This window comes from Anabrus simplex, chromosome 1 (genome assembly GCF_040414725.1).
Source record: "Anabrus simplex isolate iqAnaSimp1 chromosome 1, ASM4041472v1, whole genome shotgun sequence".
Taxonomy (NCBI): domain Eukaryota; kingdom Metazoa; phylum Arthropoda; class Insecta; order Orthoptera; family Tettigoniidae; genus Anabrus; species Anabrus simplex.
In genome coordinates, this window is record NC_090265.1 from 718162801 (window position 1) to 718176805 (window position 14005).

Sequence of the window (14005 nt, forward strand, 5' to 3'; positions counted from 1 at the left end):
GGTATAAGTATGGGCCGTGAAAGCATCAATGGTAACATGAAGAATACTCATTTACTTACTTATTTAATAGGTACTTTTGTTCAAATGAACATAAATTACAATATAAAACTTAAGGATAGCAATTAACTCTAAGTATATCCTCAGTGATGTAGAAAATGTACATAAGGAGGGTCCGTCTATCAGGTAAAACTCGTGTCTCAATTATTGTACATAAACGAGTGTTGACTGACGACTCCACTAACACAGCAAATGGCTCCTTCAGCAAGAACAGGAGCAGTCCTCGGGTACAGGGTAAGGGACCTTGAGCCATCGACACCGATACTTCTTGCGATACTTCCTGTCGGCAGACAGCCAAGACATGGTGACTAGGGCATTCTTACGTAATCTGCAAAAATAGAAAAGAATAATTAAAATTAATTTTTGTCTCTACAGCCAACATCGGTTATAACGACACAGAAGGGATCACCAATCAACAGTTGTTATAGGCGATAGTTGCACAAACCGTTTGTTTTGTTTTTTATTTGCTAAAAATGTCATGTCTGTAAGTTTTGGGCTGCACACTTACATGGTTACTTAACAGAATTAAGCTAAAACTTTAAAAAGTACCGGCAACAGAAATAAGTACTGGCTCTGTTTGTGCAGCAAATCTGAGATAGTTTGTGATTTGTACAAGAGCGCATGCACAGATTAGAAGCAGTTGGGAATGGTTTCCGATTCTCTCCTGCGCCAACGGCCATGTAGTGATAAATATTGCTGTTAGATGTCAACATCAGTCCAAATTAATTTCTACTGGATTTCATTGATTGATTGATTGATTGATTGATTGATTGATTGATTGATTGATTGATTGATTGATTGATTGATTGATTGATTGATTGATTCTACAGAACTTAATATTTTCTCATAAATGCATCGCTCATTTGTACCGAAAAGCAGGAACAATTACATGCAACATGCAAGTTACGAATAAATCAACTAATTTTGAATTCTACATAATGTAATTTCTAAGAATTTTTACACGATGGTATTAATAGCTCAATCGGTGACAATAATACGATGCAAGGATGAATGAATATTAATTTATAATACAATTATTTTCATTCTTCGGCCTTGCTCCATTCAGATTAGGCCTAATATCATCAAATAAATCTAGATTGTCTTCATCAGTTTGAAGATTCACTGGAGTCACTCATAAAACTAGACATCTGAAAATATACAAGTTTTTATATCATCAGCAATCTGTTATATTCATGATTAGTTACCACCCTGTCACTAAGCACTGACTAACAGATCATTAAAATTTATCTAGTTTATCTACAATATCTAGACTTAATTACATTGACAGTTAACATGTGTTTTTCATGATATTGATTTTGTACCTCCCCTGCGAACCATGTGACCTTGCCACAGTGAGGAGACTTGCACGTCCCAATGAAGCAGATAGCTGAGCCGCAGGTGCAACCATATTGGATGAGTATCTATTGAGAGACCAGACTAACGAATGGTTCATCGAAAGGGGAGTAGCAGCCTTTTGGTAGGTGCAAGGGTGGCAGTCTAGATGATTGAATAATGTGGCCTTGTAATAATACTCAACATGACTTAACTGTGTTTATACTGCTACATGGCTGAAAGCAATGGGGGAAACTACAGCCATAAATAACTCCCGAGGACATGTAGCTCTCTCTGTATGAATGATATACTAACGATGGCTTCCTCCCAGGTAAAATGTTCTGGAGGTAAATTAGTCTCCCATTCGGATCTCCGGGTGAGGACTACACGTGAAGGTCGATCATCAGGAAGATGGATACTGACATTCTGTGAGTCGGAGCGTGGAATGTTAGAAGTTTGAATCATTGTGGTAGGTTAGAGAATCTGAAAAGGGAGATGGATAGACTAAAGTTAAATGTAGTTTGTATAAGTGAAGTATGTTTACAGGAAGAACAGGATTTTTGGTCAGGAGAGTACAGAATTATCAACACAAAATCATTCAGGGGAAATGCAGCAGATGGTTTAATAATGAATAAGAAAATAGGGCAGAAGATAAGCTACTATGAACGGCATAGTGAAAGGAATATTGTTGTCAAGACAGACACAAAACCAATGCCCACTACAATAGTTCCGTGGATGATGAAGAAATCGAATGACTGTATTAAGAGGTAGAAGATTTAATACAGTATGTAAATGGTGACGAGAATCTAATTCTGATGGAAGACTGGAATGCAGTGGTAGGCCAAAGAAGATAAAGTAATACAATAGGAGAATTCAGATTGGGAGAAAGGAATGAAAGAGGAAGTCGGCTGGTGGAATTCTGCACTGAACATAATTTAATCCTTGCTAATACTTGGTTCAAACACCACAAACAATGGCTGTTTGTGTGGATGAGACCTGAAGACACTGGAAGGTATGAAATAGACATCATTATGATTAGGCAGAGATTCAGAAACCAGGTGTTGGATTGCAAGACATTCCCAGGAGCAGATGTGGACTATGACCACAACCTGTTGGTCATGAAATGCAACCTCAAGTTGAAGAAATTGAAGAAAGGAAGGAATGCAAGGAGATGGGATCTAGACGTGTTGAAAAAAAAAGCAAGTGTGAAGTATTGTTTCAAGGAACATGTTGCACAAGGACTAAATGAAAAGGCTGAAGGAAACACAGTAGAGGAAGAGTGGATAGTCATGAAATACGAGGTCAGTAGGGCTTCTGAAGGAAGGTTAGGAAGGAAAGACCAACGAAGAATCAGTGGATAATTCAGGAGATACTAGACCTGATTGATGAATGACAAAAATACAAGAATGCAAGAAATGAAGAGGGCAGAAAATAATACAGGTGATTTAAGAATGAAGTGGACAGGGAGTGCATGATAGCTAAGGAAGACTGACTGAAGGAGAAGTGCAAGGATGTTGAAGGTTGTATGGTCCTGGGAAAGGTAGATGCTGCATACAGGAAAATCAAGGAGACCTCTGGAGGAAGGAAATCTAGGTGTATGAATAGTAAGAGCTCAGATGGAAAACCACTTCTAGGCAGTAGCGTAGCCAAGATTTCAGTTTAGGGGGGCCCATACATCCAGAATTTTATTTTGATAGGTGTCCAAACTTCCATAGTTTAGCTGGTGTACAATACCGAAAAAGGAACCGAGTGTCCTTGGATCCAAGTAAGAGTGGTGGATTCGTGTGGATTCTGGAAGCTAATAGTAATTTTCTTCTTCTTCTTCTTCTTCTACTCTCCCCCCCCCACCACGCTTTTCCCACATCTGTGGGGTCGTGGGTGCTAACTGTGTCGCACATGTGGATTTGGCCCTGTTTTACAGCCGGATGTCCTTCCCGACGCCAACCCTATATAGAGGAATGTAATCAGTGTTGTGTGTTTCTTTGGTGGTTGGTGGTGTAGTATGTTGTCTGAATATGAATATGTTGGGACAAACACCTAGTCCCCAGCCAGAAGAATTAATCAGACGCGATTAAAATCCCCGACCCAACCGGGAATCGAACCCGGGACCGTCTTAACCGAAGGCCTCAACACTGATCATTCGGCCAATGAGTTGGACTCAGTAAGCTAATATTAATGTACATTATATATAAAATGCTCAATAAAAGTACATTCGTTAAAACTCCTGGGGTGTCTGGACTTCTTGGGCGACAACCCCCCGTCCCCCCCAACCCGTCCCCCAGCTACCTCTGTTACTCCCATCCCAACATAACTGCAGCATTTCATACATTCCGAGTACAAGTGAAATGAATGCAAGAATAAACAATTTGAGTAAGGATACAATATTCTGGTTTAGAATAAATACGGCAATGTTACTATAATAATGGCCATGTGATAAGCAATAAAGAAGTGACATTTTATACAAATAATGCGGCAAAGATATACACACACACGCGTCGAATACAGGTTTCTCGTCCTTCTTGTCCATGGCTAGATGATGAAGGCAAGAGAATGATGGCCCACCGTGACTCGTTATTTCGACATTATAAACAAACCCTAGGTGACACAGACTTCGAATCTTACCGCATCTTAAGAAATCGCACAAAGCAGTTAATCAGAAATTTTAAAAAATGTATATATTTTCGGAATTTAGCTAACAACTTAAATTCTAATCGCACACGGGACCAGCTTAGAGCTCTGGGAATAGGAAAACATCAACAGAGACAGACAACTCCTGACATTCCACTTGACAAACTGAACGATTACTTTAGTAGAATAAATATTCATCCTACCCCAATTAACTGCAACGACTCACCGCCCTCCCCTCCAGCCAATCCAGCATTCACATTTCACAGTGTCACAGAAAATCAGGTTAAAAGGCTTTGTACTCGATTAAATCAAAGACTACAGATGTAGATGATATTCCTATTACTTTTATACATAACATTATGGGTGCTATCTCGCCTATACTGACGCACATACTGAACTATTGTTTACTAAACGGAACTTTCCCTACTGTCTGGAAAACAGCCAATATTATATCGGTACCTAAGAGTTTAGACCCACAATCACCCTCCGACTATCGTCCTATGTCCGTACGCCCTGCGCTTTCTAAAGACTTTGAACGTTTAGTATATGAGGAAGTTCCGGCAGAGGGATGTATTTCCATTTGAGCTACAGGCCAAACGAATACAGACACTCATTCTCCCTATTCTTGATTATTGTGACGTTGTTTTAGTTGACATGACGAGAGAAGAAACACTTAAACTTCAACGAGCACTGAATTCCTGCCTGCGATTTATTTACAATATCGGGTACGATGTTCATATCACCCCATACTATCAGGCTGTCTCATGGCTGATGTCTGATAAACGTCGGCAGCTACACACTTTAACGATGGTGATCAGAGTGGTAGCTGAAAGTCAGCCAATGTATATTTCTTCTAAATTCATCTTTTTGTCATCATTTCACAACTTAAATATGCGTTCTAGATTCATTCTTTCTACTTCACTGCACCGCACAAATAAAATTAATAGACAATTTGTGGTGACTGTCGCCAGATTATGTAATTCCCTGCCAGTTCAGGTCAGAGAAACTAGCTTTTTAAATCACGATTTAAGGTCACCTGCCGAGACTACCTGCTGAGGACAGCTGACTGAATGGTTGAAGTATGAATGTGTGCGTTCCTGAGGATTAGCCATTTTTAAGAGTTTTTAATATTAATCAGTTCTAATATTAATTTAGTAAGTAATTTATTTAAATGTATTTTCAATTCTATTAATTATGTAGTTTTAACTATTTTAAATATCTCAGTATTTTATTTAAGATTCTGATTAGTATGTGGTTAAAGTGTACGAGAGGGCCTGTAGCCCTAACTTCGCCACTGTACTGAAGGCACTAATAAATAAATAAGTAAATAAATAAATAAATAAATAAATAAATAAATAAATAAATAAATAAATAAATAAATAAATAAATAAATAAATAAATAATGTAAAGCGTATGGGTATAGATATTATGTTAGTTGGTAAAGAAAAACACGCGTTACAACATATGCTATGAAGGGTTTACCTTGTCCTATTAGTTTCCAACGCGGTTAGGGCCACGCAGCTTTGAGCTTGCATCCGGGAGATAGTGGATTCGAACCCCACTGTCGGCAGCCCTGAAAATGTTTTCCCCGTGTTTCCAATTTTCACACCAGGCAAATGCTGGAGCTGTACCTTAATTAACGTCATGGCCACTTCCTTCCCACTCCTAAGCCTTTCCTATCCCACCGTCGCCATAAGACCTATCTGTGTCGGTGCGACGTAAAGTAAATTGTTAATTACTTTCCTCACAAGCCTGGGATACAGAATATAGTAGTATAAAGTTAGAGTTTTGTGACGCTAATATTCGTATGTATAATTTTTATTAACGTGTCAGAAACCAACGACACTGAGCTGTTGCCATTTCAACACCATTTTAAGGGTTACCGATCCAAGCCGGGATTTGAACCTGCGAACTAGGACTCAGAAGGACAGAGACACAACCAACTGAGCCACATGAAAAGAAGGCTTTTGTGATTATTGTTATAAATAGATGCAGTTAGTATTTTTACAAAGGTTTTATGAGGAGCATTTATTAAGGCGTACGTTTTCTTACTGTCCTAAATGCACGAGGCCGGACAGAAGAACTAGCTGGAAGCTAAGGAACTTTGCAGGGGTGTCGCTTCCTTCTCTGTTCACTTTTCCAAACCAAACTCCATGATGTAACAGGCCCGAAGCGCCATCGCCTACCAAGCAATGGCTGTTCAGCCCGGAGGCCTGCAGATTACGAGGTGTCGTGTGGTCAGCACGACGAATCCTCTCCACCGTTATTCTTGGCTTTCTAGACCGGGGCCGCCATCTCACCGTCAGCTAGCTCCTCAATTATAAACACGTGGGCTGAGTGTACCTCAAACCAGCCCTCAGATCCAGGTAAAAGTCCTTGACCTGGCCGGGAATCGAACCCAGGGCCTCCGGTAAGAGGCAGGCACGCTACCCCTACACCGTGGGGCCGGCTGGTTACTTTTAGATCTCCTTATTTTCGAATTTGACTTCAGGCATTCTGCATTCGATTCCCGGCACTGACAGAGTTAAGAAAGGCATGGGATCGGGAGGATACAACCTTGTTTTTGAGTGCAGTAGAATTTTCCTTGCGTCTCCCATAATCGAAATATCTATGGCCTGGAAGGTAGTCACCTTCACGGAGTGTAGTACCAAAGTGGTTCCTTTTTTAATAAGACAAATTAAATAAAGATTCTACTTCCTCAAAAACGAAGAACGATATCAATTTTACGAACAGTTTCAATAATGCAGCCGGTGTATGTTAAGAGTACAGAAGATATGATTGTACATGGTAACAATCAAAACCAACAATATCTACTAAAGATCCGTCACCGCACTCGGTATGACCAGCTTTCTTTTTATATCCACCGGGCGAGTTGGCTGTGCGGTTAGGGGCGCACAGCTGTGAGCTTGCATCCGGAAGATAGTGGGTTCAAACACCACTATCGGCAGCCCTAAAGATGGTTTTCTGTGGTTTCCCATTTTCACACCAGGAAAATGCTGGGGCTGTAACTTAATTAAGGCCACGGCCTCTTCTTCCCACTCTCAGCCCTTTCCTTTCCCATCGTCGCCATAAGACCTACGGTGCGACGTAAAGCAAATTCTAAACAAAAAAATGAAAAAAATTTTCACACTCCCTTCCAAAGAAAAGTTGTACCCACACTACTGGCCTGGACTTAACACCCCACCCACTGAAATTATTTTCTGGGTACGCCACTGCATCCACTCACCATTTAAGGTACAAGGTAAGTCCGAAGAATGGTTGGATACTCAAAATACATCACCATAAATGATGCGGTTCTGGCTCAAAAGTGTAAGGAAACGTAAGGGACGGGATCTGTGTTTTAAGTAGAATCCGTATCAATAGAACGTGACTTCCCATTTTAAAAATGTTCCATGTATCGACTGCGATTCAAGCCTGGGCCGTCCTGATGAGAAGATAGAACCATTGGAACTGAGTTATCATGCCCGCCAATTACAAAATAGTTACCCGCACTTTTGATGGTGCCATTTGAGGTTCCAATCAGTCCCCGCGCTTTTGACAAAATATATAGGCCTACCTATCGAACTTAGGCACGACTCCGCGATTGTCTTGCTATTTTCAAAGTAAAAAATCTTTTTCATAACTTACCGAGGATGCACATGGTGTTGGCTTCTCAGTGATAGAACGGTCCCTCTTCAAAAAAAGTTACTTATATGGCACAAAATGAGGAACTAACGTTCAACTCACAATCCTGTCACAGTCTTCCCAGCGCTGCAACTTAAACACAGCACATCTCTCAACCATGGTACAACCCGAGGATCCCTAGGACATTGTTGTTTCCTGGAACCGATATGCAAAAGCTGACACAATGTTATAAGCTTGCAACTGTTTCTGGACGTGGCCCCCCGTTATCTCGGTGGTCACGTTCCGGCCCCTTACTGAGTAATCCCTTGCTAATTGCCCCTTTCTTCATGTCTTGACATTTGTCAACACACGGTTACATTCTCAATACTGAGGCCTCTGCAGGGAAATATCACCACGCATCACAATCCTAAGTGTCTTCCTTTCATTCAAGCAGTACAAATATGGAGAATTATGTATGGCCCTATTGAGCCCTGCTAGTAGATTCTTGTCGCTACGTTAACTTAACATTTCGGCGTATGTTTTTAAGTTGTTCATACCGTACGTAAAATAATGGCTGATCCTCGCTCTAGTTTCAGGAAATATTTTGGGGGGGGCCCGGCCCCACTGGGCCCCCCCCCCCTTGGCTACGCCAGTGCTTCTAGGGAAAGAAGACAAAGCAGAAAGATGGCAGAAACATATACAATAGCTGTATCAAGGTAAAGGCGTAGATGATTTTGTTCTAGAACAAGAAAGAGGCTGTTGATGCTAATGAAATGGGAGACCCAATTTTGAGATCAGAGTTCAACAGAACTGTGAGAGACCTAAATAGGAACAAGGCACCTGGAATTGATGACATTCCCTCTGAATTACTGACTGCCTTAGGAGAAACCAGCATGGCAAGGTTATTCCATTTAGTGTGTAAGATGTATGAGACATGAGAAGTACCATCCGATTTTCAGCAGAACGTTATTATACCTATTCCCCAGAAAGCCGGTGTGAACAAGTGTGAAAACTACCGCACCATTACTTTAGTATGTCATGCCTGCAAAATTTTAACACATATTATTTACAGCAGAATGGAAAGACAAGTTGAAACTGAGTTGGGAGAAGATCAGTTTGGCTTCAGAAGATACGTAGGAAGCAATCCTGACTTTACATCTGATCTTAGAGGATCACACTAAGAAGGACAAGCCACATAACATGGCATTCGTAGATCTAGAAAAGGCATTTGATAATGTTGATTGGACCAAAGTGTTTGAGATTCTGAAGGTGATTGAGATCAGACACTGAGAATGAAGAAGTATTCACAATCTGTATAAAAATCAATCTGCAGTGATAACAATTGAGGGCTTTGAAAAAGAAGCAGCAATCCGGAAAGGAGTGAGGCAAGGATGCAGTTTGTCCCCCCTCCTTTTCAATGTTTACATAGAACAGGCAGTAAAGGAAATCAAAGAGGAATTCGGAAAGGGGAACACAATCCAAGGAGAGGAAATCAAAACCCTGAGATTTGCTGATGATATTGTTATTTTATCTCAGACTGCAGAAGATCTCGAGAAGTTGCTGAATGGTATGGACAGAGTCTTGGGTAAGGAGTACAAGACGAAAATAAATAAGTCCAAAACAAAAGTAATGGAGCGCAGTCGAACGAAGGCAGGTGATGCAGGTAATTTAGATTAGGAAATGAAGTCTTAAAGGAAGTAGATGAATGTTACTACTTGGGTAGTAAAAACTATGGCAGAAGTAAGGAGGACATGAAATGCAGACTAGCACAAGCAAGGAAGGGCTTTCTCAAGAAAAGAAATTTGCTCACATCAAACAATGATATAGGAATTAGAAAAATGTTTCTGAAGACCTTTGTCTGGAGTGTGGCATTGTATGGATGTGAAACATGGACAATAACTAGCTCAGAAAGGAAGAGAATAGAAGCTTTTGAGATGTGGTGTTACAGAAGAATGCTAACAGTGAGATGGATGGATCGAATCACGAATGAATATATACTGAATCGAATTGGTGAGAGGAGATTGATTTGGGTAAATTTGACGAGAAGAAGAGATAGAATGATAGGACTAAGGACTTGTTCAGTTGGTTTTTGAAGGAAGTGTAGGCGGTAAGAACAGTAGGGGTAGACCAAGTTATGAATATGACAAGCAGATGTAGGGTGCAGTAGTTAGTTAGAAATTTAAAGGTTACCACAGAATAGGCTGTCATGAAGGGCTGCATCAAACCAGGCTATGGACTGATGACTCAAACAACAACAAGCACTAGATGCAAATTAACTGTTCATGTATGTTCATTAAACAGAATGCGCGACTGACTGCTACATTTAATTAAGAATTTATTTAAGAATACCAAAACCAAACCAAACCCCATGGCACTATAGCCCTTGAAGGGCCTTGGCCTACCAAGCGACCGCTGCTCAGCCTGAAGGCCTGCAGATTACGAGGTGTCGTGTGGTCAGCACGACGAATCCTCTCGGCCGTTATTCTTGGCTTCCTAGACCGATTTAAGAATACCACCATCAGGAAATGTTATTTTCAAGAGAAACACAAAACAAATTTATTTATAAAGTCTGTGCTTTGTGAAGCACATGTGGCGGGTGCTGATTCACATGCCTCATTTGAAAATCCAAAAACAATCCCCAAATTCTGTAGACTGTTGTCAAACTGTACGAAACTGAAATCCATGCCTGCAAAGATCAGCTGACTAGCAGTCAGAACACCAAATTCTGGCTGCACGAACAGTACAGTATTAGTGACTTGGAACTGAGAGGAATTTCATTGGCTTTTGCTTGAAAAGCAGGTCCAATAATCGGCATATTACTGTACTTGTTCTTTTCTGCTCAACCCACCTAAGTAAAGATTCTTCAATATCCTAGTGCTCAGATGATCCAGCCCACTTGATATTCAAAGAATTTTCTTCAAAAATAGACTGTAGTTTCTCTCTGTCCTTCCAAATTGTAGAAATCATTCAGTATGATACACCCAGTTCCTTACCGACGCTGACATTTCCTTGCTCCGTGTTCTAATCGTCATATTATGTGTCTTTTCTTCAATATTCAACACTTTCCTTTCCTTTTGCGACATCTTCACAGTGATGCTTACCTTGTCTGTTTAACGGACAGACTGATTTGAAATATACAATAACAGGCATTACATTGTTGTGAGCAATCCACAAATACGTAAAAAAGCAAAAATCAACATTAGACGTTATAGCTGAGACATTTGTACGAAAACGTGATCAAAATACGTCGTTTTATATGATATGCTGTAATAAGCTATTTTTTAAATACTCACTCACTCCGCAGGCTTCTGAGGGACGCGAAGTTCCCATGCTGATCTCGCAATCCTCTTCCATCCTTTTCGATCTTGAGCCTGCTCTTCCCAGTTATTAATATGGAGCATCCAGCATACCTTGTTGATCTCCTTCTTCCAGGTGCTTCGGGGTCTTCCTAAAGGTCTTTTCCCATTAAGAGATCCCTTGTATAGATCTTCTGGTGCTCTGTTATCCTGCATCCTCAGTACATGTCCAGCCCAATGCAGTCTGTTGGATGCTATCTCACCCATTATAGCGTGTTGTTGAGAGAGGGTGTAAATCTCATAATTAGATCTTTTCTGCCAGCTTTGAGAGACAGGATCTAACCATGGGCCAAATATTTTTCTATAAATTTATTCTCAAGACTTGCAACTGCTGCTGCTCTTTCTTGGTTCTACTCCATGTCTCGGAACCATACTGGAGTACTGGTCGAATGATTGTATTGTAGATAATCATTTTTGCATGCCTTGTTAAAAACTTGGAGCCTAATATAGAACTCTTAGAGTAAAATGTGTTATTTGCATTCTTAATTCTACCTTGGTGTTCCTGTTGCCTTCGGTTTTGCTCATCGATTAATACACCAAGGAATTTAAACTTCTCTACTCTTTTAAATATACATTTCCCAATCTTCAAAGGCAATCTGTCGACCTTCTCATGATTCAGTCTCTGAACAACCATGTAATGTGTCTTTTCATCATTTACCCGTAAGCCGATTTTTGCTGCCATTTCCTCTAGTACCACAAATGACTGCCTAATTTCTAATTCATTGCGTCCAATAAGAACAATATCATCCACATATGCAAGGACTTCATGTTGTCTCCCCAATATTATGCCAGCAGGTACAAGAGATAATTTCCTGATAATCTTCTCCAGTGTAATGTTGAGTAAAAGAGGAAATAGTGCATCCCCTTGTCTCAGACCAGTTTTATTCTGGAAGGAAGGAACTTGTTTTCCTGCCCTTGAGCAAAATACAGCTAACATTACCATCCATATACTGGTTGCACATGTTAATTAATTTTATGGGAAAGCAAAACTCCATCATGATGTTCCACAGCCCTTCTCTATGGATTGAATCATATGCCTTGAAGAAATCTATAAAGAGATAATGACTGACTTCTTGTGTTTCCACACCTTATCATTAATAGTGTCCGACTCGTTGGCTGAATGGTCAGCATACTGGCCTTCGGTTCAGAGGGTCCCGGGTTCGATTTCCGGCCTGGTCGGGGATTTTAACCTTAATTGTTTAATTCCAATGGCTCGGGGGCTGGGTGTGTGTGGCGTCTTCAATATTAGAAATCATCCTAGGTACGGCCCTCATCTTCACAGACATGCAGGTCGCCTAATAGGCCGTCTCCTAGAAAAAGACCTGCACCAGGCCTCTTCGGAGACCATACGCCATTATTATCATTAATAGTCTTAATTGCAAATATGTTGTCTGTATTACATCTGTTACTACGAAAACCATTCTGATAGTCCCCAATGACATTTTCAGTAAACAGTTTTAAATGCTGTAAAAGAATAAAAGACAGAATTTTGTAGGCCGTGTTTACAAGAGATATACCTCAATTTTTTTAAATACAGTGTTTATATTGGATTTATACACGACCGTTAGATTTTGCCATTAAATTACATCCTTAAAAGTGATCATAATTTATAACTTTCATTTCCATGTTGACATTTGACATATGATAGGAATTAGTATTTGTATTTATTTTTTTAATTTATTTTATGTCCACATTGGAGCACTGAAATCAATCTATATACAGTCAAGTCTTATGAATATTGGTTACAAATTTGGTTGATGTTTCTTCTTTTGTTCTCAGAAATGTTTCATTCTCTCTGATCTGGCTGCCCGTTCTTCGTCAGTTATGTTGTACTGTTTGCGTGTATAGGTCTTCAGTTTAAGTCTCACGTCGTTATTTCTCAGGATCCTCTTCTCTTCTCTGTTTTCAATTTGTTGAATTGTCAAGCCTAATTCATTTAAATCTTCTTGGACTTCTTTGAACCAGTGATTTTTAGTTTTACTTTTCCAAAAGTAGTTGAATAAATGTTTGAGTATCCTAGTCTCTGGTAGTCGTAATATGTGACAGAAAAAAGCAACTCTTCTTTTCCGCATTGTATCTATTATAGACTCAGTCTCCTGGTATACAACTTCATTAGGTAGTAATCGCCATTGTCCATCTACTTGGTGTTTTTTGTTTAGAATTGTTCTAATGATTCATCTATCTATTTTCTGTAATTTATCTGTAGTTGATTTTGTATTCAAATTGAATAAGGTTTCATTAGCATAGGTTGCTTCAGGCTTAATAACGGAGTTGTAGTGTTTAAATTTTGCATTTATCAAGAGAGATTTCTTCTTGTAGGTTGGCCAAGTAGTGTGTTATGCTTGTTTTAATTTGGTGTAATTTTCAACTGATATTTGCTCTTTTAAGTTCCAAGTTATAATCTCTCCAAGATATTAAAATTTATTAACAACCTTAATTTGTTTGTTATTAGTCAGTGTGATAGGTGATGTTTCCACTTTGAAGGATGGCATCATTTCTGTCTTTTCAAAGGAGATTTTTAATCCAATTTTTGCTGCTATTTGTTCTAATTCTTCAATTTGGAGTTTATCCTCTTCCACACGATTTGCAAGTATCACAAGGTTATCTGCAAATGCTAGACAATTGAGTTTGATATTTTTGCCAATCTTGATGTTTGGCTGACATTTTTTAGAGCATTCTCGCATGACTTTCTCCAATGCACAGTTAAACAGTATTTGTGAGAGACCATACTCCTGTCGAAATCCAGTCCGGATTTCAAATGATTCAGACAACTCTCCTCGGAATTTAACTTTTACTCTAGTGTTCTTGAGGGAAACACCAACGAGATTAATGAGTTTCTGGTGTAACCCAAAGAATGCTTCAAAGGAGAACAAGACAAACAGTAGAAGAGTATAGAGAGAAACGAAGAAGAGCAGATAAGATATGTAGATATAACAAAAGAGCTTTGGAAAGAAAGAGAATCGAAGAACTGGATGAAATGAAGGATAGAAACGAGGTACGAAAGTTCTATGAAAGAACAAAAGACCTTA

At 39.6% G+C, this 14005-nt stretch overlaps 1 protein-coding gene across 1 annotated transcript in view; it reads right to left on the minus strand.

Annotated features, from left to right (window-relative positions):
- Positions 1-258: 258 nt before the first annotated feature.
- LOC136856792 (noggin-2-like) overlaps positions 259-14005 on the minus strand; it is a 114750-nt gene continuing 101003 nt past the window's right edge. The window contains exon 6 of the mRNA XM_067134906.2: positions 259-385. Within this exon, the coding sequence (XP_066991007.1) occupies positions 259-385 (127 nt within the window). The remainder of the gene's footprint in view (positions 386-14005) is intronic.